The sequence below is a fragment of the Canis lupus genome, chromosome 3 (assembly GCF_003254725.2).
Source record: "Canis lupus dingo isolate Sandy chromosome 3, ASM325472v2, whole genome shotgun sequence".
Classification (NCBI taxonomy): domain Eukaryota; kingdom Metazoa; phylum Chordata; class Mammalia; order Carnivora; family Canidae; genus Canis; species Canis lupus.
In genome coordinates, this window is record NC_064245.1 from 52,675,817 (window position 1) to 52,700,108 (window position 24,292).

A 24,292-nucleotide genomic window follows, 5' to 3' on the forward strand; every position below is an offset into this window, starting at 1 on the left:
CTCATTGAAGAGAAAAGTAGCTGAGAGTGGAGTGATATATCGTTAGAGGCAAAGCCTATTTTAGCTGGAGCATGCATACTATGAAAATTTTGTCTTAGAATCAAGATTAGATTCAGTGTTTGGTGCTAGAAAAAGTAGACAAGTGAAATCTGGGTCATGGTTAGAAGTGGAAATGTGTCACTATTTGAGATCCAGCTTACGGTCATTTGTTCAGCTGCCCAGAAATCTCCCATCTGCCTTTCTCATTGTCTTAGAGATTATTCTAATGCTCGATAAAGAATATGGGTCATGCTGTGTATGCACTGAAACAAGTATCTCTTTACAGACTCCTAAGAAGAGTTACCGAAAATCTCCAGGCTCCTCTAAAGCTACACCACAAAGGTTCCTCCGTACACCGCAGACTCCACCGTACACCCCTGAAAGGCGGCAAAAAAACCCTACAGAAGTGACCCCTGGCAAACAGGTCATTTTTAAGGCATCCTTAAAAGACTGCTCACCTGGCTGGGATTCACCATCTCCACCAAAAGTCACTCCTCAGAAAGGATGCTCCCTGGCAAAAGGAGGAACCTCTCCTCTTGAAAAGAAGATACCAAGAACTCCCAAAAGGCCAGGTGGTCAGCCACCTGGATTTCTGAATTCAACTTGGCCACCTTCACAGACTTCCAGTCCAGAAAACACCTCCAGCAGGGCAGCGATGACCAGGAGTGAGAGTCTGACTTCCAGCAGGTATGCCCTAAGAACTCCTCCGAGAGCAGCAGCCTCAGGGCTGCAAAGAGAAACCTCTGTGGATCAAAAGCACCCCCATCCCTGTGTCCCCTGGGCTCCTCAGGTAGAGGAGCTAGCCCAGAAATGGAAGGATAAAGCTGTTTCAGTCCCCAAGACACTGGAGAGTACAAATCTGATTTCTCTCCCACCTTCTCCTCCAGAAAAACCTTTGACCTCTCCCTTAGGTGAGATTTCCACAAAAAGTCCATTTTGGAAATTTTCGATAGAATCTCCTCCCCCTGAAGAACTGGATTGGGAAGAGCCCCAGAAAGCACCCACTGTATCCTCGTCTCTCTCCTGCCCTGTGCCTTCAACGCCCCCCAGAACCTCACTGATAGCCCAGTCTGACCCCATGCCCCCTTTGCTCCCTTCTAAAATTGGAAAAAGGCAGAGAGACACCTCTAATCTTGAAAGCAGCTCCCTGCAGCGCCAGCCTAGCCCCTTTGCTGCTCCTAGGGTTACCACAGCTAGCAACCCAGCTGCCATCACAGATGCCAGAAAAGACCAGAAGGAAGCAACCCTCTCTCCTCAGCCTTCTCCTGAAAGACATAGTTACTGTGGGACTGGCTTCAACAGTGACTGGCGTCTGTCCTCTCCTCTGCTTATTGTGAGTGACACAGAGTATTTCACTCTCCTGGACGAAGCAGAGCACCATGGCAGTAATGGCTTACAAAGTCATGTCACACCAGCGGAAGAAGGTGAGGCGTCAAGGATGGTGGTTACCTGTGAGCAGCCTTCTCCATCGCACCATGGGCTTCCTTCATCCCCTCAGCCCAGCTCACCTCCCACCCTGTCATATGACCTGCGCTGCACCGCAGACAGGAGGCAGCGCCAGGCAGCCTCCCAGCTAGAGAACCTGCAAGCTTCACCTCGGTTTCCCAAAGCCTCTGCCAGCCCACAGACCTATGAGGTGGAGCTGGAGATGCAAGCTTCTGGCCTTCCTAAGCTTCGAATTAAAAAGGTAGACCCCGGCTGTCTATCTGAAGCTGATCCACCACAGAAGGTGGGCTGCCTGGGAGAGGAGAGTTCCCTCCCTGGACTCAGCAGCATGTCCCAGGCCAGTAAGGTCTCAGGTAAACCTGAAGCCACCTACATGTCACCCCCCTGCCTGCGCCCCGCGCACAGCACCCCCGGCAAGAGCGGAGGACAGACCTACATCTGCCAGTCCTGTACCCCGACCCACTGCCCCTCCAGCACCCCCTCTCCGTTTCAAACAGATGTCGGTGTTCCTTGGACCCCGTCTCCCAAGCACGGCGGGAAGACCACTCCTGACACAATTAAAGACTGGCCCCGGAGGAAGAGGGCAGTGGGCGGCAGCTCCGCTGGCAGGAGTGAAGTCGGCACTGACTTTCTTGCAGGCGTGTCCCTGCTCGAGCCGGAACACAGGGAGCGAGCAGGCCTTGAACTCAGCAGCTGTAGGACTCCCCTCTTGGGGGATTTTGAGCTTGAGGGGGTGTGCCAACTGCCAGATCAGTCACCTCCCAGGGACAGTGTGCCTCAGGCTGAGGAAGCCTTCTGGGGACAGTTTGGGTTGGGCTCCAGGAAGAGGCTCCTTCCTGCCAAGGAGGAAATGGAGTGTCAAGCCAAGAGAGCATGTGACGAGCAGAGAGGAGACACAGACCGTAGCAGGAGTGAGGAGCACTCTCCGAGTATGAGTGGGCGGCACCTCCCCTCCACAGGGGACAACGAGGTGTTTATTTCCAGTGAGTCTGGGGCCCTTGGCTGGCAGCTGGCCGGGTGGGCAGGGAGGTGCTTCCTGAGAAGGTTCTGGCTCCCTGGTCTGGGGTGCTGGGGGCCGCGCTTACCCTGTGCCATTGCATGTTGTCACTGTAGGTTCCACACCCCCGGCAGGTTGTGCGGTGCGGAGCTGCCTTTCCACCAGCAGCCTGCAGGCGCTCACCCAGTCTCCACTGCTCTTCCAAGGGAAGACCCCTTCCTCGCGATGTCAAGAAGCCAGAGGTAATTTGTCCATTAATGGTCCTGGAGACTTACAGGATCAAACCTCTGTCCTTTGGGGGACTCCCCAGAGTTAGCTCAGGGTTGCCAGGTAGCTGGATGGATGGTGGAGGAGTCAGATGGCCCGAGTAGGGGACAGATGACTTTCCCTGTGGTATCATGTACTCTTCCCAGAGAAACTCCACCTGAGAACTCCAGTGTGTCATTAAGCAGACCTAAGTTCCTGCTCTATTTTCTTCAGCTTCCTTAAGCAGTGACAGCTGTGGACATAACCACACACCACGTGGCTCTAGTCCCTGGAGCCTGAGGAGCGTGTGTCAGGCAGCATGGGACACAGGTGGCACACTGGCAGCCAGCTGCTTCCCTCCAGGGGTGTATACTTCTGTACACAAGCTAGGATTAAGGACTGGCTGGCATGCACAGCCTTCAGACTCAAGGATTCCCTTTACTGTACCCGACCTGGGGAAGGACTTGAGTGTCTAGAACTGAAGGGGAGTGCAGGAGATAGAGGCCCTCCAGTGATTCCCTTCCCTCGAGACCAGGATATAAATCACGCAAAACAATGTACAATCCAGCTGAGGGAATTCAACCCACAGCACTTTACTTTTTCAGTTCCTTACCGCCACCAGCTCAGTGCTGATGTGGTGGGGCGGAGAGCCTTGTGACAAGTATGGGCAGTGCTTCAGCAGCACTCAAACCTGCAGGGTTTAAATCCACCTGTGTGTGTATCACTCTCTAGTTCAAGCCCTTTCTGCCTTTTTCTAGATGAGGATACAGAGGTCTTCCCCACCACGGCCGAAGAATCTCCGTTCAGCCGAGCAATCTCCAGGAGACGCCCCATCAGCAGAACTTACTCACGGAAGAAGCTGATTAGCTAGTTAGGACAGAACTGGCCAGGGGACTTATAACAACACTACCAAGCTGAGCTAGAGCCCCGACACTCCCTACACAGAGGAAGTGCACCAGGAGCAGTTTTCTGTGGACAGGGTAGGAGTTCAGGCTCATACCACAGAGGAATTCTTACATAGACACTCGGTTCGCTGAGCCAGGGCCCAGCTTATCTGTCCTACATTAACGCTGGGCTTGCTGCACAGAAACATGAAGAACCAGGGCTCCGTGGAACCAAGGAAGCTCAAAGATGGAAGTCAGCCCAGTCCCTGGGAGCATAAAGGAACAGGGGGGCCTGGGCCTGCACCTCTCTTACTGTCCGCTATCAATTCTGACATGAGTGCCTTAGGGGTTTTAATCCTCTTGGAATGTGTCCTTCCCACCTGGTACCCCAATCCACCACCCTAGCCCCCTTGTTAGGGAGGTGGTATAGCTGGTGCCCTAACTCAGCCTAGGGGTTGGGGGCAAATGGAATTGTAGGGGCTCCCATTCCAGCCCTAGCCTCTGAGAGACCAAGGCAAGTCCGACAACCACCCCCCATCTCACTTGTGAAGTGGGAGAAAGGGCTCCCCACAGGTCCCTTGAAAAGCTGAAGGCTGTGTCCCATGGCAGAATAAATTTCTTGCATTCCTCATGTAATAAAAAAAAAAAAATCCTCTCTGGCTACTTAGTTAGCATTCGGGCCCTTTCTGTTTAAGCTCACAGTCTCTGGTTGACTCACTCAGGCCGAGCGCTAGTGGTTCTTGGAGCAGCTGCGTCTCCGGGTCAGCCTGAAACCCAGCCCAGCCCCAGCCCCACCCTCACTGTGCACGGGGAGATGCCTGTGTCATGGAGCAGCCAGGAGGGTCCTGGGGAACCGCTTGTTGGCAGTCTTGGCCAGGGGCAGGACTAGGGCTTCTTAATTAGGCCTGTCTCAGGAACTCTGAAAAGCTTTCAAGCCCAACATGTCCTCCAATCTGATTCTCTTGGCTTGTACATCAGACCAAGTCAAAACTCCCATTTCTTCCTTCAGAGATTCTCATTTATTATAAAATGGTTTTACAAAATTCTAAAAATACACAAAGCTTCCCACCATAAAAACAAGACCATTTAACACACAACCCTGTTGTCACTAATTGTTCTGTGTCCAGCACTGGCTGAACCACAGCCACACAGTCTTGAGACCAGAACTGCCTTTTGCACACTCTCAAGCCAAAAGATGGCAATCTGGTACCAAAGCTCAAAGGAAGTGGGGGGCAGGACTTAGCATATTTTTTAAAAAATTGAGTTGAATTCATTGGGCTGTAGTCCAAATTTGCTGACTCCAATTGTGTCAAGATCAGGACCTGGATCTGCAGTGGGAGGTAAAGACTGCCCTTCCCAGAAGCAAAGGCAGGCAGCTGGACCTTGCTGCAGGCCTGGAGTGTCCCTCTGGGGTGGGTTCTGCCCATGAGCCTACAGGGGGTTCTTCCTGACGTCAATCATCCCTGGGCTGCCTCGGCGCAAGTCCCGCCGGGGTGTGGCCAAGGGCCCGAAGTTCCAGGGCAGCCCCAGCTCACCCCCAGGTAGCACCCGTCCCACCAGGGGCTCAGTGGCCTCCCGAGGCCGCAGCTCCTCCAGAGAGCCAGGCTCCTCACCGCACAGGCTCGAGCGTTTCCACGTCAGTGGCAGCGGGGCCCGGACCACATCCCGCACCTCATCCCGGGCACGGGGGACGCTGTCGGGCAGAGGCTGCTGCCAGAGCAGCTCAGGGCCAGCAGGGAGCTCCTCCTCAGTTCCAGGGGGTGGTCTGTTCTCCAGGCACAGGGTCCTCTTCTCCCCACCTGTCACTGGGAGAAAGGATGCGCTCATCAGAGGCGGAGGCAGTGCCTTCCAGGGCAGCCCCACTTCTCCAGGCCCCAGCCCAGGAAGCCATGTGTGAACTGCCCTGGGAAGAGCTGGAGTTCGCACAGTTTCAAAGCTTCCCCCAGGGAGGGAAGCCTGACACTACAGGGCAGGGCAAAACGTGGCCCAGCTCACAGACTCAGGTGAGAATTACCCCTGCTGAGGCCTGCAGCATTCCAACTGCTGAGTTTCTGTTTCAGTTCCTGGTTCATCCACATGTGGCGGCCCAGTTCCTTCTCCAGAGCTTGAATCCTGGTCTCATATTGCCTCTTGCTGTCTGCTAACCCCTCACCAAGGTGATCTGGAGGGCAGAGACCGAGGAGGTGGTGGGAGGCTGTGGGCGGGTAGGTGGCCAGGAGCTGGGCCCAGGGAGTGTGTGGGGCCTGGGGTGCCTCACCTCGACTCTGCTGGAGAAGGAGCTGGATGTTCTGCTCGTGCTCCTTCTGCTGCAGGGTCAGCTGGCGGTCCATCTCCAGGCGCTGCCGCTCCAGAGCCACCTCCAGCCAGTAGACCAGCCTCTGCTGCTCCTCCAGCTGCATCTCCAGCTCCGAGAAGGCAATCTGCTGCTGGTGCTGCTCCTCTCGGAGTGTTACTACCTGTCCCGAACCCAGACACACTTAGCCCCGAGCTCTGGCTCCCTTTGCCGACCAGGGACAGCAGGTATTCGGCCAACTTGCCACCATTGCCCCCCGGGGCAGATGTCACTAAGAAATTGCCAGGGTGTTCCACTGAGCCAAGACTTGGCCTCAGACACCTCAACAGTGTCCCAGCTGGTGACTTCCTGATGACAAGAGTCAGCTCTCAAGATGAAGCTTACTTTCTCTCCCTGTCTCAATCTCCTTCCTCTTCAGGTGCTCCTAGGCTCCCAGGCAGAGCCTCAAGCTGTGGGATCTCACTGAGGCCAGGATATCTCAACCTTGGCACCAGTGACATTGTTGGCAGAGAACTGTGGTTGTGGGGGTCTGACAGCATCCCTGGTCTCTACCCCCCACTACTGTGATGACCAGAAGCATCTCTGGACCCCTGGGGGCAAAACCTCCCTGATAAGAATCACTGATCCGGGTCCACTGGAGGGGCCAAGCAGGGGAAGGTGGTCGGGGAGAGTACTGGCTCTTAGTTTCACTAAGGCAGGTTTTAGAAAGTAGAGTCCAAGGTGGCCTGGAGTTAGCCTGGGAGGAAATGGAGCTGCCTCTGCAGCTTTCATCAAACCCACCCTCATCTGAAGGCCAGAAGGCGGTGGCAGGGGGTTTGGGGCCGCAGACCCACCTTGTCAAAATACTTGCAAAGCAGAGCTCTGGTCTCTGAGGATGAGAGGTAGCTGAGCTTGGCCATGAGATTCATCTCACACTGGGAAAGCAAGGAGGCTGAGGCCCGCAGCACCCGCTGGCGGCATGTGATGGCCTCGTTCTTATACTCGATGGCAGCGTCCAGGGCCTCGATGGCCTCATCCAGCTGGAATAGCGTCCGTTCCTCCTGCAGGACAGGGGCATGCGTTGAGGGGGAGGCCCGGCTTCTACCACACGCACCCAGTGGCTGAACGACACACACACAGCCCAGGGCAGACAGCAACAGCTTGTAGCCACAAGGGAGATGTCATGTCCCCTCGTCCTGAGCACGCAGTCAGCACAGCAGGGACAGGAAGCTTCCATTACAGCCCCAACTCCAGGGGGAGGCCAGGGCTCTGGGAGGCTACTTTCTGCAGTGCACCGCCTCACATGATCTCTAGCAGGAAGCACAGAAGACCCTTTGCCCAAGGGAAGCATGGGGAGACTGCTTCCGAGCACAGAGGGTCCGCGGGGCCGAGTTTATAGCAACAAAGCTCTCCCTGCTGCCGACACTCATTCCCACACGAGCCCAGGCATGTAACACATGGATTGACACCCAGGGCCCAGCCTGTGTGTCCCAGAGCTGACGACAGGGCCAGGCCAGCAACCCTGGGAGCCGCCCCCCTCTCTGAGTCTCACCTGCGGAAAAAGCACATTCGGGAAGCAGCAGGGCCCGGCACCAGGCTGGGGGGAGGCCAGCCACGGGGCTCACCTCGGGTGATAGCAGGCTGCCCCGCCGCAGCTTGCTGTCAATGTCCAGGCGCTGCTTCAGCAGCGAGTCCTTCTCCTGGCGCAGGGCATCGATCTCGCCACGGAGCCGCTGCTGGCTCTGGGCGCTGCCCTGCCGCAGCTGCCCGCTCTTCTCCGACAGCTCCTTCTCCAGGTGCTCCAGCCGGCTGGACACACGCACGATGTCCTCGCTGAGGGCCTGGGGGCAGCCCCGCCAGGGGTCAAGGAGGGAGCAGGAGTTATGGCAGCGATACTACCTCACCCCACCCTGGGATGATGCCCTTCCCTCAAGCCCTAAGATCCAGGAGCGCTGCTCAGCGGGGAGGCCTGCGGAAGCTGAGGGAGTGGGGCCCAAGGGACCGGAGCCTCTGAGGAGGGGCCCCCATGGATGGCCTGGAAGGACACAAGACGAGCACATGAAAAGGCACTCCTGGCAAAATGGGGGAGACCCAGCTGGAAGCAGAGCAGGCCCTTCCAGGAGCCCGATGTGGGAGGAAGAGAGGGCTCTGAGGGCAAAGGGAAGTTCCAGACAATCCAGCAGCACCCTGAAGCCCCTTGGACTCAAGTGTTCTAGAATGGCAGCAGCAGTGGGGCTGGACCCCTGCAGGGACCTAGCCAGGCACCTGCTCCTGGCCCCGCCCTGGGCTTTGTGTTTGACATACCCCCTTCTCATCTGCACGGCAACACTGACTCCATTTGACTGAAGAGGCAACTGGCTGAGAAGCTCCTTATTTAAGAAGCAATGATGCAGGGTGGACGGAGGTGACCAGGCCACGTGCCTAGGTCTGTCTGCCTCCAGCACCACTGAGTGCCAGTGCTCCATGGTCAGCCCTCCTGTCTACACCTGCTATTCCTTGTTCTGCCTGCATAGCTGCACATCAGAACCTGCATCATAAACACCCTAAGGTGGTGTAAGCCCTGTAGGACCGAGCTTCACACAGCTGCAGCTTACATGGCCATTACGTGGGACATCACCCAGAAGAACCTCACCTGCCTAGACCTCACCTGGCAGGGTTATTGTCTGGAGTGACCTCAAGTGGAAGGACCCACCTAATGGAATCTCACTTGGAGGAACCTCAACTGGCAGAAACCCAGCTGACAGGTTTCTCCTGGCAGGACCTCACCTGGCTGGACCGTAGGCGCTTGCTCTCCAGCCCCGTCTTTTCTTGCATCAGTGCCTCCTTCTTGGCCAGGATAGCCTCCCGCTTGTGGAGCTCCTCCCCCAGCTCCTCCAGGGCCCGCCGCTGCTGGAGGACTTTCTCCATCTCTTGATCTAGCCACTTCTTCTGTTCCTCGATCTTCTGGGGGAGGGTGGGGGAGGCAGGGAGGGAACTCAGCTCTCACCCTGGGCCAAGGGTCCGAGGGGGAGAACAGCGAACCTGCCAGCTGAGCCCCAGGGGCCTCTGGCAACCCTGGAGGGCTGCGGGTGCTCCCAGGGATGCAGGCCCAGCCCGGACCCCACCTGCTGCTGCTCCAGGCTGACCACGGAGCCATTGCTGCCGCTGCGCCGCTTCCTCTGGAATGCCGCGATCTCTTCCGTTTTGATCTTCAGGATCTTCTGCTGCTGCTCGTGCCTCCGCTCCAGTTCCTGGGGAGGCACCAGGCGAGCAGCTCAGAACTGCCTGTGGTCCACAGAGCCCCCCTGGAGATGGCCTCGCCGCCCTGCATCTCCGGGACCAGCAGCAGCACACACTGGCCTGGCTCCTGCGAGACGCCAGTCAGTAGGCACAGCTTGCCCCTGGGACCCCCGGCCCTCCCCTTTTCCAGGTAGAAGAACACACCCCGGGAGGCCAAGTGACCTGTTTATGAGGTCACACAGCCACAAGTCGGGGGGCTGTGATGCAGTGCTGGCCCACCCCCCACCCTGCTGTGCCCCAAGCCGGCCTCTTGCCCAGACACCTGCACCCCAGTCCCAGCCTGACCTTGACGCGGTGCTGCCGCTTCGTCATCTCTGTCTCCAGGCGCCGCTTCTGCTCCGTCTCCTCACGAAGCCGCTTCTGCAGCTGCCCCTGCTGCTGCCGCATGAGCTGCACGTGCCTCTCGAGCTCCTGCAGGCGCTTCTCGCTCTGGGCGGACAGCGACACCAGTCGCTCTGTCGCCTGCTTCTTCTCCTTCAGCACCTGGACCAACACAGCCTCTGCTGGGTCAAGAGCTGTCACCACACTGACACAGCCAGGGTGGGCAGGACCAAAGAAGGAGAACAGATAGAGGGGCAGACAGAAGGGGACACAGGCCACTGGCTAATGTCAGAAGGCTAGTGATGGTGGCTAGTCTGACATTTCCTATGTACCAGCCACACACCAGGTGCTCTGTGTGTATCAAGGGATCCTGACTGTCTTATGAAAAAATAGGATTAGCATTATCCCTACTTTGCAGATTAAGAAACTGAGGCACAGACAGGTCAGGAAACTTGACCAAGGACCCAGAGCTAGTAAATAGCAGAGCTGGGATTCACACCCAAACACTCAGGTTCCAGAGCCCACACTCTCAATCATTCTACTGAAGTGTCTCTCAGACACCTGAACTGAGAAAAGGAAGGAAGGAATGAAGGATTGACAGCTGTATGGATGGATGGAAAGGTGGGTGGTGAGATGGATGGGATCATATAAGGGTAAATGTGTTGGGGAATGTCACTGAGAGATGTGACCACTGGCTAACCCATGAACTGGATTGGGGTGATTGGGGCACCTCACCCCTTCTCAGGCCTTGGATCATGGGTTCCACTTGCTTTTCCTGCTCCCAGAGGTGGCTCCAAGGACCCACCCTTGAGATGGGATGTGGAGCTGGACAGCCACATGCAGAAGAATGAAACTGGACCACTCTCTTATACCATACACAAAAATAAACTCAAAATGGATTAAGAACCTAAACATGAAACAAGAAACCATAAAAATCCTAGAAAAGAGTATAGACAGTAACTTCTCTAACACCAGCTATACCAATATCTTTGTAGATCTGTCTTCTGAGGAAGGGGAAACAAAAATAAACTATTGGGACTTCATCAAAATCAAAAGCTTCTGCACAGCAAAGAAAACAATAAACAAAACTAAAAACCAACCTACTGAACAGAAGATATTTGCAAATGACATATCTGATAAGGGGTTAGTATCTAAAATATATGAAGAACTTACACAACTCAACAGCAAAAAGACAAATAATCCAATTAAAAATGGGGAGAAGACCTGCAAATGGCCAACACACACATGAAAAGATCCTCAACATTACTTATCACTAGGGAAAAGCAAATCAAAATCACAATGACGGGTTACTTCATAGCTATCAGAATGGCTAGAATAAAAAGACAAGAAGTAACAAGTGTTGGTGAGGATAGGAGCAGCGAAAAGGAACTGTTGCTGGGAACGCAAATCAGTGCAGCCACTATGGAAGACAGTATGGAGGGTCCTCAAAAAATTAAAAATAGAAATGCCATATGATCCAATAATCACACTACTGGGTATTTACCTAAAGAAAATGAAAATGTGGGGATCCCCGGGTGGCTCAGTGGTTTAGCGCCACCTTGAGCCCAGGGTGTGATCCTGGAGTCCCAGGATCAAGTCCCACATCCGGCTCCCTTCATGGAGCCTGCTTCTCCCTCTGCCTGTGTCTCTGCCTCTCTCTCTCTCTGTTTCTCATAAATAGATAAATAAAATCTTAAAAAATAAAAAAAACGAAAACACTAATTCAAAAGGATATAAGCACCCCTATGTTTATTGCAGGATTACTATTATTTTTTAAAGATTTACTTGAGAGAGATTGAAAGAGAGAAAGGACAAGCAGGCAGGGAGAGGCAGAGGGAGAGGAAGAAGCAGACTCTCTGATGAGCAGGGAGCTCGACATGAGACTCAATTCCAAGACCCAGGACCATGACCTGAGCCGAAGCACACTCAACTGACTGAGCCACCCAGGTGCCCCTATTGCAGCATTAGAGCCAAGTCATGAAAGCAGCCCAAGTGTCCACTGATAAATGGATGGATAAAGATGTGGTCTTTACAACACAATGACTATCATTCGGCCGTAAAAAAGAATGAGATCTTGCCATTTGCAACCATATGGATGGACCCAGAGTATTGTGTTAAGTGAAGTAAGAGAAAGATACAATATGATTTTGCCTATATGTGGAATCTGAAAAACAAATGAACAAACAGCAAAGAGACCCAGAAATACAGAGAAAAAACTCATAGTTGGTGGGGTGGGCAAAATGGGTGAAGGGGCGTGGGAGGTCCAGGTTTCCAGCTACGGAATGAATATATCATGGGGATGAAAGGCATAGCATAGGAACATAGTGGTATTGTAACAGCACCGTGTGGTGACAGTTGGTAGCTGCACCTATGGTGAGCACAGCAAAACATACAGACTTGTCAAATCACTGTGTTGTACACCCGAAACTAATGTAACCCCGTGTCAACTACAGTTGAGTAAAAAAATCAAAGCCAACCATACAAAAAGATTAAATTATTAGCAGATAAAACCAGTCTGGCTGAGTGGACTAAAGTACTGCCCCAGGCTTCAATACATTTGAATGATCAACCAGTAGGGCCATTTGCCCCATATGCCAGACTGGGGACCCCTGCCAAGGCACCCAATCCCATGAGGATATGCAAGACATGGGAAACAGCCATTGTCCCAAGTCTTACCATGGAACAATATGCTATGCTGCTGAGAACACCAAGCCCCTCTATCATGCCCAGGAAAGGGATTACCTACCAGAACATGCCATGGGATGTCCCATCAGGATGGGTGGGAGACTTCACACCCCCAAGTGAGAGGGAACCATCCAATCTCCACTGGCTTTTTTTTTTTTTTTAATACTTATTCATGAGAGAGAAAGAGAGAGGCAGAGACCTAGGCAAAGGGAGAAGCAGGCTCTCTGCAGGACTCGATCCCAAGACCCTGGGATCACAACCTGAGCCAAACGCAGATGCTCAACCACTGAGCCACCTAGGCGTCCCTCCACTGGGATTCTGTTGTCCTGCTACAAGCTGGACCAGCTGAAATTTACTATTTGTGGAATGGAATACATACCATTGAGCCAGGGAAGGCAGCAGGGGTGGGCATATCCCACCCCAGTCCATCTTTACACGCCTTACAGCGCTGCCTCCACCAGCCAACATGTGTGGTATGCACAACCAGGTCAATTTCCTAAAGCTGCCAACCTGCCTCTCCCTGAGGCCAGGTGGACACCATTTTCCAATAGTATGATCATGTGGCCACCATCTTGGTTCCCTCCATGGCCTGGAGGTTACAGCACACATGGAAGCCCTTCCTAAATTCATCCAGCAAGCCTTCGATAATAGCCAACAAAGTCTATCCTTATTGAGAACACTGAAATGTCTCTGATGAGAATAGCTATCCTCCAAAATAGGACGGACGGCCTTGGACATGATTGCTCCACAAGGAGGCACCGGTGAAATTATCCAAACAGAATGTGGTGTGTCCCCTGGCTGAGTCTGCTAATGCATGATCTTTATTAAATCACATAAGAACAGAAGTGAACAACACCCTGGGTGATCCAATTCCCAGCCTGGGGGAGTTAATAAACCAGTGGTTCGGATCACGGGGCTCTTAGAAAAAGTGATCACTGATTTTGGAATCCGTGTCTCAATCTGTATTCTCTCGGACATGTGCCTGTGTTGTTGCTGTGGCATCCAGAGCGCCACCAAAGGAGCCACCTTCAAGTGAATCAAAACCCCTTGATGATGGCTCAGAGAGGTGCCTGTGGAAAGGGGCACCCAGGACGAGTTCCATTGCTTAGTAAACCTGCCACTTTCCTCATTGGAGTGGCTGTCTCTTTCTTCCATTTCTCCCTGACCTCCAAGTGTGGGGACCCAGTTCAGGTTACACCTGGGAAACTCCAGAGGGGAGTTAGGAACCAATTAAATGAAATGGGGTATGGATGAGACAGACATATGGACTGGTGGGTAGAAAGAGGGAAGATGGAATGGAGAGGCAGGTGGCCACGGAACTGGGAGACGATGGTTGCATGAATAAGAGGTAGCCTGTTTTCATACCCGCCTACCCACCCCTGGTCTCCAGGCAGGACTGGCCTCCCTGCCTCTGCTGTGTTTAAAGCTGAGCCGACTCCCAGCGCTGCGGACTTCTTTGTCACCCCAGCCTCACCCTGCGAGGCCGCCAAACCAGCCAGGGGCTGGGGCACCAGGGCCTGAGCATCCATAGGTCCCAGTGAACTTGGGCCCCAGGACCCACGTGTCTGGATCCCGGGACTCCCAACACTGACCTGCACCTGGCTCTGGGCGGCAGCCACGCGCTGGCGGAACTCCTGGAGCTGGGACCGCTCGCCAGGGTCCTGAGGCTCTTTGCCCTCGAGCTCCCGCAGCTGTCTCTGGCTTTCACTCAGCTCGGCCCGCACACGTTCTGCCTCCTGCTCCAGCTCCCGGATGTGCTGGCTATGCTGGCGGTTCAAGGCCTGGGCTGCCTTCCCTGGAGGGGATGGGGGCTTCATCAGCACAGGAGGCCCCTCCCGCCGGGAGGACGATCCTTTCACCCCCCACTCCTGAGGTGGCCACCTGCAAGACGGTACCAGTACCACAAGTTACTGAACGTATTTTCCTTTAAATCACTTGCTTTTCAAATTAGCCTCATCCGTCACAGTGTCCCAGGGAAATTATGGGTTCCGCTGCCTTTATTTTTATCTAATACATACTAGCAAAGACCTAGCTTGGGCCTCCATAGAATTAAGCCTCTAGAACTAACTTCCATTTGCAGGAAATCTGAGGACAGAGGACAAGTTGAATAACACCCCAGGGAGCAAATAGGCAGACCCAGAACATGGCAGGGTGGGGGTGGGGAGGCTGTGAGACATTCCTCAGGACTGGGAGAAAGTACTGGAAGGGAGACTTTAGAGGCCTAACAAGCAAACAGTGTGTGGAACACATGTGGAGCTAGGTTCTAGCAAACCAGCTGCCGAGGAACCGAGGGGACAGGTCTGTGCTCTGGGCATCGGGGTGACATTAAGTGTTGTTAGATGCACTCATGGTATTTTGGTTAAAGTGTCCAAAAAGAGGCGCAGCAAAAGGTATGGGGGCGAAATGACAAGATGCCCGGGATTTGCATCAGAACGCTTCAGCAAAGGGAAAAAGAGAGATGAATGCAGGGCAAGACATTGTAATGTGAAATCTGCGTGACAGGTGTGAGAGCTTTACCAGCCTTTCCTCACGGGTTTGAAAGTTTTCACAATGCATTTTTTTTTACAATGCATTTTGTAATAAACTTACCTACTAAAATAAAAAGGCTCAGCTGGCCACTACCTCAAATCTCTCCCAGCCCCTTTACATGCATCACCAAGGCAGCCCAGGTGGCTCAGCGTTTAGCGCGGCCTTCGGCCCAGGGCGTGATCCTGGAGTCCAAGGATCAAGTCCCATGTCGGGCTCCCTGCATGGAACCTGTCTCTCCCTCTGCCTGTGTCTGTGCCTCGCTCTCATGAATAAATAAATAAAATGTCGTGTTTATATGCATCACAGCGGCAGACACAACATGATTTGGGGACATTATTTGCTCCCGAAAACCAAGAGAGTGTGAGCACCACGGTGCCTCACACAGCAGGCAACTGATAAATGCAACTAATAATGCTAGGTAATGCTTCCTGAGAACCAGTCTAATTACTTACTTCAGCTGAATTCACTTCAACAACCCTTGAAACAGGTACGATTACTATCCCCACTTTAGAGATGAGAAAACTTGAGTCCCAGAGGAGCTGTCCTACCTGCTCAAGGCCACACAGCTGGAAGAAGCTGAGCTGGTTACCAAACCTAAACGACCTGTCCAGTGGGAGGCCCACCTGACAGACCAGCACCTCACCTGTGCGGACCAGCTCGCCAATGAGCTCCTCCTTCATGCGAATGTTGATGGACAGTTCCCGGATTTTCTGTTGGGCCTGGGCCAGCCGCCACTCAGAGGCCATGGCAGCTGGGGTCTGACGGGGTCGAGCCGGAGCCTTGCTCCCACCAACTACTGTAACAAGCACACTGCACTGTCAAGGCTGCTGCCCCAGCTGACAGTGGGGGAGGCGGGCGAGGGAAGGGGCAGCCAGGGGTGATGTGTGGACTGTCCAGGATGGCCAGTCCAGGACGGTGGAGGGGAGGGTCTCTGCGCCCGACCCAGCTCACCTCTGGGCCCTGGGATGGCTGCACCCAGTTCCTCAAGGTGAAGCTCTGGGCCCTTCCTGTCGAGTGGACTCCCCGGGCAGGCCCCCTCCCTTTGGCTCCATTTGTTGATGCCATTTCTGGAAGACAGAAGCAGGAGTCATACGCTTCCCAGCCAGAGGAAGGCAGTGAAGCCATTGGGTCAGTGGAATCCCAGAGTGTCAGTCCAGCAGGACAGAAGCCAGGGGGCTGAGTCTCAGGGGCACTGGGATGTTGGGGGCACCGAGGGCCACCTTGAAGGCTGAGGACCGGGAAGCCCAGGCCCACCCAGCAGCACATTCACCCCAGTGAGAACTCTTGGTCCCAAGTCCACCACCCCCATCTGTTCTTCGCAGCTAGGGAAGCAACATAGGTGAGGGCACCCTGAGACCACAGCAGGACCCTTCTCCAGCCCTGCCTGGGCCTGTGGTGGTTCTGGTCAGGTGGGCAGCTGGTCCCACTCACCTGCGCAGGTGCAGGTTCCGCTGAGGCAGCTGTTCCTCCTGCTCCTCCTCCTGCTCCTCCTCCTCCTCCGATGCAGCTGAAGAGCCGCTTCCTGGCCTGTCTACCTCTGCCAGCAACTTGGCTCCAGCCTCTTTGCCATTTGTCACCTGCTAGGGGAGTGCCAGGGCTTCAAGACAGGAAGCCTCTAGGGGGCCCTCCATCAATCATTTCCCAACACCAGTCTTTGCTGCGGACCAAACCCTGCCAATCCCAGGGTAGAGCAGGAGCTTCCTCCCTGCCCCCCTCCACCCCTCCCCTCTGCCCCACAGCACCTGGGACTCCCCAGGTGACAATCTGCTCTGTCTTTGTATACAGATCATCTGCACCCAAGTCTTATCTCACCAACACCTTGCCCAGGTGGTGTGTGTATGACAGACTCCTGCCAAACTCAAGCCCTCCCTCTCCTCCGTGCCTCAGGCTTTTACAGCTGAGATGACCCAGCGCTTTCAGGAAGATGCAGGAGCAGCATTTGTCCAAAAGGTCCCAAGTGAGTAGGCAGCCAGGCTCAGGGAAATTAGGGCTCATGGAAAAGTAAACTTGCAAAGACAGAAGGGGTGACCTCAGAGGTGCTAAGCTCCACATCTCTGGAGGTACGTAAGCTTCCCATCCAGTGCTGGAAGTCAGAAGCCCGTTTGTAACCTCCTCACTCCACAGTCAATCTCCAGCCAGCCCAGGGATGCCCAATGGCACCAGATCCTTCTCAGCAGCCCTAGAGAGTCACCCAAATTTTGGCCTTTCCTCACAGCCGGTCCTAGGAAAGCCTGGAGTGAGGAGCACATTCCCCAACACTGCTTTCCCCTGCCTGAGCCTGTCTAATTCAACAGACACCCAGCCTTGCTACCTCCTCACCTCTCCCCAATTCTCGGGGCCAACATCATCTCCAGGAAGGCAGGCAGGGAGCACGACACCCAGTGCATGACTGTGAGCACCCCCCAGGGGGGCTGTGTGAGGCCGGGGCACAAAGGACCCGGGAGGCAGGCCCTGCAGGAGCCCTGGGGTCCCCCAGCCAGGCCGCACCAGTTCTAGCCGCAGCCGCAGCTCTGCCATCTCCTGCTGTTGCTCACGCAGCCGGTCGCTCTGCAAGACAAGTTCAGGTGCTAAAGGGAGATGCTGGATGGGGAGGGTGCAGGGATGCCGACAGGCAGAGGAGGCCACCCCCCGTCCCTGAGCCAAAACTCAGAAGGGCCAAACATCTCTGACCACCTCTTGGTCTCCTTCCCCCCGAAACACACACGGACACACACACCCCTACAGACCTAGCTCTCACCCCACCCCGTTAGGTCCTATCCCTCCCTGCGAGTCACAGGCCAATGACTGCCGCCAGAGGGCGCCCGGGGAAACGCTGACTCAGTTACCTGGGACAAAAGGGCCTGATTCCAGGGACCCATCCCAGCCCCTCCAGCCCCACCTCTCACCCCCCTTCACTGGGATCCCCCCCAGTCACTGCACCGTTCAGTTCCTCACCTCCACACGGGTGCTCAGCTGTGCCTCCCCCATCTCTGCCTACCCTGTCAGAAGCGTGCCCTGGCTAACTCCCTCTTCTCCTCGGGAAACTTCACCTCAAGGAAGCCTCCCCCGCCAAACACCTGTAGTTTGTACTGTTCCATGGCGTCCTCCAGCGCAGCCAGAAAGTCTCGGTTCTCCTCCTCCAGCCGGGCCACCTGGCTCTGCAGGGCAAGCAGCTGCAGTGCCCCTTCCTCATCCTATGGAGCAAGGAAAGAGGTTTCAGGGGCAGGACAAGACTGCCTGTCTCTGGGACACCCCAGCTTGCTGCTCTGCCCTTAGCTCCGCCTGCAATTGGGGCTCCAGAGCCCACCTCACCTACGATCCCCTCTGCAAGCTATTTGGGCCACCTCAGGTCATTAATCGTACTGTTATTAACAATATCACCACTCTTAGTAGGAATCCGAGACTCCACTAACGTGCTGGGTGGGGTACCTGGTACACCTTCGGCCCTTACAACAGCCCCGGGAGCCCAGAAGGTAGATACTAGCGTAATCCCCATTTCACAGATGGAGACCCTGAGGCTCGGGGATGGACAGGTACAGAGTGTGATCAAGGTCACTGGCAGAAGTGCCTCTGAATCAGGAATGTGGAGCGGGGGCAGGGGTACCGCCGGCTGGACGAGAACCCTTTCCTTCCCCGCTCCCTCCCTCCCGCGGGCCACACCTGGCCTTTGGCCACCTTCGGCCCGCCGGGCCCCTGCGTGGCCGGCTCCTCGGCGGAAGCGCTCTCGATGCCGCTGTCCGGCCCAGAGGCGGAGCTCAGGGCGCTGCGCTCGCCCTCCACGGCGCACAGCCAGTCGCGCACTTTGCGGACGGCGGCGCCGGGCAGCCCGGGCTCGGCCTGCAGCTCGCGCAGGAGGCTGTAGGCGGCGTCGGTGCGGGCCCGGTAGCGCGCGCACTCGGCGCCCAGGCGGGCGGCGGCGGCGGCGGCGACAGCGGCAGGGGGGGCCTGGGCGGGGCCGGGGGCGCGCCGGCCGCGGTGGATGATGCGCGTCTCCGAGCGGTGCCGCGGGGGCCCCCGCGCACCGGCCGCCACCTCCTCGGGCGCGCGCTCGGTCTCAGGCCGCCAGTTGACCGTGGCGCGGTTACGGATGTTCTGGGCGCGGCTGGCGTAGTTGAGGGTGTTGAGGGTCTCGTCGAAGTCGGAGGACGAGGGGCTGACGCAGGCGATCATCACCGTCTTGGCGTTGCCGCCCAGCGAGTCTTTGAGGATCCTGAGGACGCCAGGTGGGGTGCGTCAGGAGCCCCGGCGCCTGGACTCGCCTGCCGCCGCAGCCCGCGGGCCAGCGCCCCGGGAACACACAGGACCCCTCCCCTACCGGCCTCCCCTCACCCAGCGGCCCGAGAGGGGCCCCTGCTCCCGTGGGCCGCCCGGGGACCCTCACCGGGTGATCTTGGAGTCCCGGTAGGGGATGTGGCTGCCGCGGCGCTGGGGGTCGCCCAGGGCGCTGATGACGTTGCCCAAGGCCAGGAGGCTGCTGTTGATCTGGATGCTCTCCTTGAGCCGCTCGCCCGTGCTGCCCGTCTTGAGCACCCTCTCCGAGCCCGCCAGGTCCACGAAGTGGAACTTGGAGACGAGCAGCTGGCCGGCGGCCGGTCGGGGCATGCGGCTGGGGGCGCGGCCCCGCTGCTCCAGGGTCACGGTGAAGACAGTGTGGGAGCGGCTGGACAGGCGGTTGAGGTGCGTGGCCCCGGTGTGACGCGCCGCGTTGCCCATCTCCAGGAGACTCAGCACCTCGTCCAGGCCCTCGACGTCCACCTCCTTCACGCCACACAGCACTGCGGGCATGGAAGGCTGTGAGCTCGGGGTAGGGACAACTCGGGACTGCCCAGGATCCAGTGGCTGGATCTCTGCAGCATTCCCGACCCAGGGGCCCATGGAGGGAGGGGGGGAGGTCCTGCCCATCCTGGCTCCAGCCTGCCCCAGGCCCACCTCAATGCCTTGCATGCTGGGCACAGAAGTCGATACTGAACTCAGTGGAGACCGGAGACAGGAGACAGGAAGGCAAAACCTTCCAGTGCCACCCCTCAGCAGCTGCAGCCCCACTCCCAGCCAGTGGGGCCCCCAGAGTTCCTCACCAACATTTCCCCGATCATCCTCCCGAAGCTGGATGTCGCGGCTGGCAGTGCCCACCTCCAGCAGGTCTCGGAACTCCTCCTTATACACTTCCAGGTAGGACACGTGCACCAGACAGTCAAGCAGGTCATTCTCATCGATAAGCTTGAAGGCTTCAGCCATGGCCCGGGGGATGATGCCCTGCTCGTCCTCATGAAGGGAAGCTAGGGAGACACCACAGAGCTCCTGCCACCATGCCTTCAGACGGACATGGCTCAAGGCCCCGAGGCCCCTGCCAGCAACTGGAGGATGGAGCTCCAGCATGCACGTAGCAGCAGAGGCCAGGATGGCTGGGTAGCCTGAGCCGGGCCATGCTCCAGGATGGTCAGGCAGATTTATAGAATTTCAGAGTTGGAAGCAACCTCTCAAGATTCCACCAACCCCTTTCATATTGTAAGCATCCCCTTCACTACATTCCTGCTAGATCATCAGATACCCCTGGCTTGATTACTCCCTGGGGCAGGGAGCTCATTGCTATAATCTATGCTCAGTTATATAAAGGACCTCCTAGGGGCAGCTGGGTGGCTCAGTTCGTTAAGCATCTGCTTTTGGCTGAGGTCATGATCCCAGGGTCCTGGGATTGAGCCCCACATTAGGCTCCCTGCTTAGCAGAGAGCTGCTTCTCCCTCTACCTCTGCCCCTCCCCCTATTTATGTGCTTTCTCTAAAATAAAATCTTAAAAATAAATAAAAGGAAAGACTTCTTAAATGTAACCCAAAAAAGTAATGAGAGGATATTCAGAGCAGCACTCTTCATAACTTCAAAAAAATGCAACCATCCTAAGACCCAATAGAGGATGCAGTTAAATAAACTATCTTATATGCACAATGGAATACCAAACCATCATTAAAAAACTGGCTTGAAGTATATTTAGTGACACAGAGTAATGTTTATGATATATTGTTAAGAAAATAAAAACAGGATATAGGGATGCCTGCATGGCTTAGTGGTTGAGCGTCTGCCTTTGGCTTAGGACGTGATCCCGGGGACCTGGGAGCGAGTCCCACATCAGGCCCCCTGTGAGGAGCCTGCTCCTCCCTCTGCCCATGTCTCTACCTCTTTCTCTGTGTCTCTCATGAATAAATAAAATCTTTTTTAAAAAAACCCAGGATAATAAAAAAAGGGTATAATATAATCCCATTTTTTTATATAATCCCATTTCTTAAAGGTAAAATAATTTCCTCAGAGAGAGAAACTATAATGCTAACAGGGTGATTGTTGAAAAGCAATTATCAAGTAAGTTTTCTTTTGTGCTTGTGTTTTTCTGTATTTTCCTAATTCGCCATGAGAAACACGCATACCTTTATAACCTAAGAGAAAGCAGTCTGTGCTACTTAAAATGGGGCAGACCCTCTAACTGGCCCAAAGCATCTCTCCCAAGAGTCTGTTCCCTCACCAGGCATCAGCCAAAGCACAGCTTTCCCTGGACCCTCCCCATTCCAACTACGACTAGAACACAGATTCCTGACGCTTGGCAGCCATCCTGACAACCTCCAGAGACAAGCCAACTTCTCTTCCCTTTCTTCCCACTGAGATCACCAGAATCACACAGTGCGACCTCGTTTCTACAGAGTTGAAAAGCACCCCCTGCCACATCCAAGGACTCATCCTTCCTACCCCTGGTCAGCCCACTGATATGGCTGGTCCCACCCTGGGCTGCAGATCTGATGAGGAAATCTCCCCCCAGCACCCCTATCTTCAACAGGGAATGGCAGCAAGAGGGCAGGGGCAGAAGTTCAGGAGACACGGAGTCCCCTCGATGCGGGCACGGGGCCCTCAAGCAGGGTCACTCACCCACACTGGCCTCCCCCATGGTGTATGTCTTCCCAGAGCCAGTCTGACCGTAGGCAAAGACAGTGGCATTGAAGCCCTCGAAGAAAGCCTCGAGGAGGGGCTGCACACAGGCCTGGTACACCGCCTCCTGCCCGGTGTCCTCATCCAGCACCACGTGGAAGCCAAAGTGGCGGTCTCGCCCCAGGGTGATGCGGCTGTGCTCGGGCTCCACCCGCAGGCAGCTCTGGTGTCCGTGCAGCAGCTCCTTGGGCAGCAGCGGACGGACTCTCAGGGCCACCCTCACGGGGGCCTCCTCGGCCCCTGGCAGCCTCTGGGTCTCCAGTACCCATGTTGCAGGAGGGCTCCTCCTGGCCCTGCAAAGAGAGGAGGAGGCCCCTATCATCACCCCCTGTACTCTAGGGGCAGGACTCAGCCCGCAGGTGACCTGAAGCCAGATCCTGGGGCTCCTGACCTTGGAGAGATGAGATGAGAACGTCCTCCTTGCGACCCTGGTGCCCAAATACTGCAAGGGCCAACACAGTCCTACACTGTAACACTCAATGGCTCCCATCACTGGCAAAATAAGGCCCTAACTCCTCCACTTGACTCCCAAGGGCTTCTGTGTTCCAGTCATACCCTTCCCCTGGGGCCCCATCTCCTAGAACACATACACACCCCACTACCACCACCACCACCACACCAGGGAATTCCTTTCCCTAAGACCTACTGGGGTCTCCATAATCTCTGCCTTTGTCACCTCACATCCCCCTGCCCCACCTTCTTCAAAAAAGATCCTTCAAGACTTTCCATCAAGCTCCCACCACCAGATCTGCCAATTCTATCTCCTAAATATCAAGGTCACCTGCTTCTCCCCATACTATTGCCAAAGCCCGGGCCCCTGCCGCGGGCCTCTTGACAGGATGACATTTACCAGCTTTGTCACTGCTCTTGGTCTCCCTGTGCAGTCCAATGGGGCAGCCAGGGGCATCTTTCAAAATTGCAAATGCAATCCCGTCACTCTCCCACTTAAACTCTCTTAAAAGAGGCTCCCCATTGCCCCTGATATTCAAAACTTTAACATCCCTGCCTACCTTGTCTACTCACTTCCTGCACCCACCTTGGCTCCCCTTTCTCTGCAACACACTCCCATCTCTCCCGGCTGAGGCCTGCTGGGTGTTCCTCAGGGAGCCAGGGAAGCGCCTGTGTTCTGTGTCCCACCACTACACACGCACAGCGCCCAGAGGTGCTCCCACCAGCCACGGGCCACTCTGTCGCAGAGGGGGCTGAGAGGCAGGGACTCTGCGGTCCCGCTTCCTGCTGTATCTCCAGCGCCCAGCACAAGGTCGGACGCTTAATAGCCGTCCAACAATGATGATGAAACTGCACCCCAAAAAGCTTTCCCAGTCCCCTTCTCTTATCGCACTGGCCCCCTCCCCTTCGGGCCCACAGCACTCCATTTGTCACTATTTAACTTTTCTCTACAGGTGTAACGGTTCGTTCGTTCCCTCACTCGATCACCCAGTCCCTGCTGTGTGCGGGGCCCTGGGGACACGGCGGCAACCACCGCGCAATCCAGTGGGCGCCTGCGCGCGCCCCGCACCCTGAGCTCTTCAGCGCCGCGCGGTCCCGGCTTCTCCGCGCCCCCGCGCACCCCGGGCGCCGGGACAGCCCCGCGGCTGCGGTCGGCGCTGGAGGAGGCGGGCACGAGACCGGAGCTCCCGGGAGTTTGGAAAAGTGATTACAGATGCGGAGCCGACCCTCGCAGCGTCGGCGCTCGCTGCTCCGCGCCAGGCCCGGGATGCTGGCCTCAGGCCCCCGACTTAGGGAACGGGGTGCTCCCGGCCGCCCAGGAAAGGGGCCTCCAGGAGGCTGGTATGCAAGCAGCGGGGGGCTCCTCGTGCTGGCGCAGAGCTCCCCAGGTGCCGGCTCCCACTGCCACCCCGCCCAGGCCTGCGCAGGGAGGCGGCGAGCGCGCGCCTCCCCCACCCACCCGGTCCCCGACCTCCCCGCTCCCCGGCCCGCACCCACCTGCTCGGGTGGGAGCGCGGTCCCCCCGCGGTGCAGTCGGGCGCCGAGCCTCCGCGCGGCGCGATCCGATGCCGTCATCGGGACCCCCGCCCCCCAAAACATCCCGCCCCTCACCCGCCCCCCCGCCCGCGCGGGCGCTCGAGGGCGGAGGCGGGAGCCGGGCGGCGCCGCGGAGTCTGTCCGCAGACGGGGCGGGGCCGGGAGCGGAGGGGCGGCGTGGGGGCGGGGCCTCGTCCGGGGGCGGGGCCACGGTGCCGGGGGAGGGGGGCGCCCCCCAGCGCCGTCCCCGCCTGCAGGCGCCGCACTCTGGATTCCAGCGCAACTTGCAGAATGCTGGGGACTCGGCGGACGCCAAGGCCGCCGGATGCTCCGAGCTGGAGAAGCCCACCTGCTCTTGGAGCGGGGCCCCTAAATCTTAAGGCAAGTTGCAACAGGTGAGGAAACGAAAACTAACTGGGAGACTTTCGCTCCACGAGGAGAGAGGTTGGCTTCTCCAACCCTAGACTCTGAATAACAGCGGACTGAAGATAAGCTTCTATTTGTTCGTGAATTCATTCGTTCGGGTGCAGACCTTCGCTCCTCCCGTCATTGCTACGCGGGTATCGCAGTCCTCCCTACACTCACTCAGACCTCAGCAAAGCTATCCCTTCCCCAACCTCAGAAAGCTTCCACCCCGCTTTTCTCGGATTTCACTACCCCTTC

General features: G+C 56.4%; 2 protein-coding genes across 4 annotated transcripts in view; one reads left to right on the forward strand and one right to left on the reverse strand.

Moving 5' to 3' along the window:
• Positions 1–4,275, forward strand: part of TICRR (TOPBP1 interacting checkpoint and replication regulator) — a 45,349-nt gene extending 41,074 nt beyond the window's left edge. The window contains exons 20-23 of one of the 3 annotated variants that reach the window (XM_035714553.2): positions 326–726; positions 1,222–2,468; positions 2,599–2,724; positions 3,487–4,275. In XM_035714553.2, coding sequence (XP_035570446.2) covers positions 326–726; positions 1,222–2,468; positions 2,599–2,724; positions 3,487–3,599 — 1,887 coding nt within the window. In that variant the 3' untranslated portion in view covers positions 3,600–4,275. Of the gene's footprint in view, positions 1–325; positions 2,469–2,598; positions 2,725–3,486 lie in introns of all 3 variants that reach the window. The other 2 variants (XM_025437212.3, XM_025437211.3) reach the window with 2 other exon arrangements.
• A 333-nt stretch (positions 4,276–4,608) lies between these two features.
• On the reverse strand, positions 4,609–23,668 carry KIF7 (kinesin family member 7). The gene is made up of 20 exons (XM_049107668.1): positions 23,591–23,668; positions 23,163–23,431; positions 21,584–21,936; positions 19,753–19,953; positions 19,059–19,452; positions 18,338–18,887; positions 17,755–17,871; positions 17,018–17,245; positions 16,130–16,278; positions 15,650–15,765; positions 15,342–15,494; positions 13,762–13,964; positions 9,449–9,646; positions 8,989–9,114; positions 8,651–8,827; positions 7,510–7,725; positions 6,739–6,945; positions 5,870–6,068; positions 5,627–5,773; positions 4,609–5,417 (listed from the first exon to the last, which is right to left on the reverse strand). The coding sequence occupies exons 1-20, from the start codon at positions 23,666–23,668 to the stop codon at positions 5,044–5,046; spliced, it is 4,455 nt and encodes a 1,484-aa protein (XP_048963625.1). The 3' UTR covers positions 4,609–5,043.
• Positions 23,669–24,292: the final 624 nt, after the last annotated feature.

Excerpts from the sequence above, each read along its gene's own strand:
- KIF7 (XM_049107668.1), bottom strand. The coding sequence starts at position 23,668 with ATGACGGCATCGGATCGCGCCGCGCGGAGGCTCGGCGCCCGACTGCAC. Across the intron at positions 15,766-16,129 it reads CGGAACCTGCACCTGCGCAG|AAATGGCATCAACAAATGGA; the intron begins GTGAGTGGGACC and ends TCTGTCTTCCAG. Across the intron at positions 9,647-13,761 it reads CCGCCCAGAGCCAGGTGCAG|GTGCTGAAGGAGAAGAAGCA; the intron begins GTCAGTGTTGGG and ends GTGTTGGTCCAG.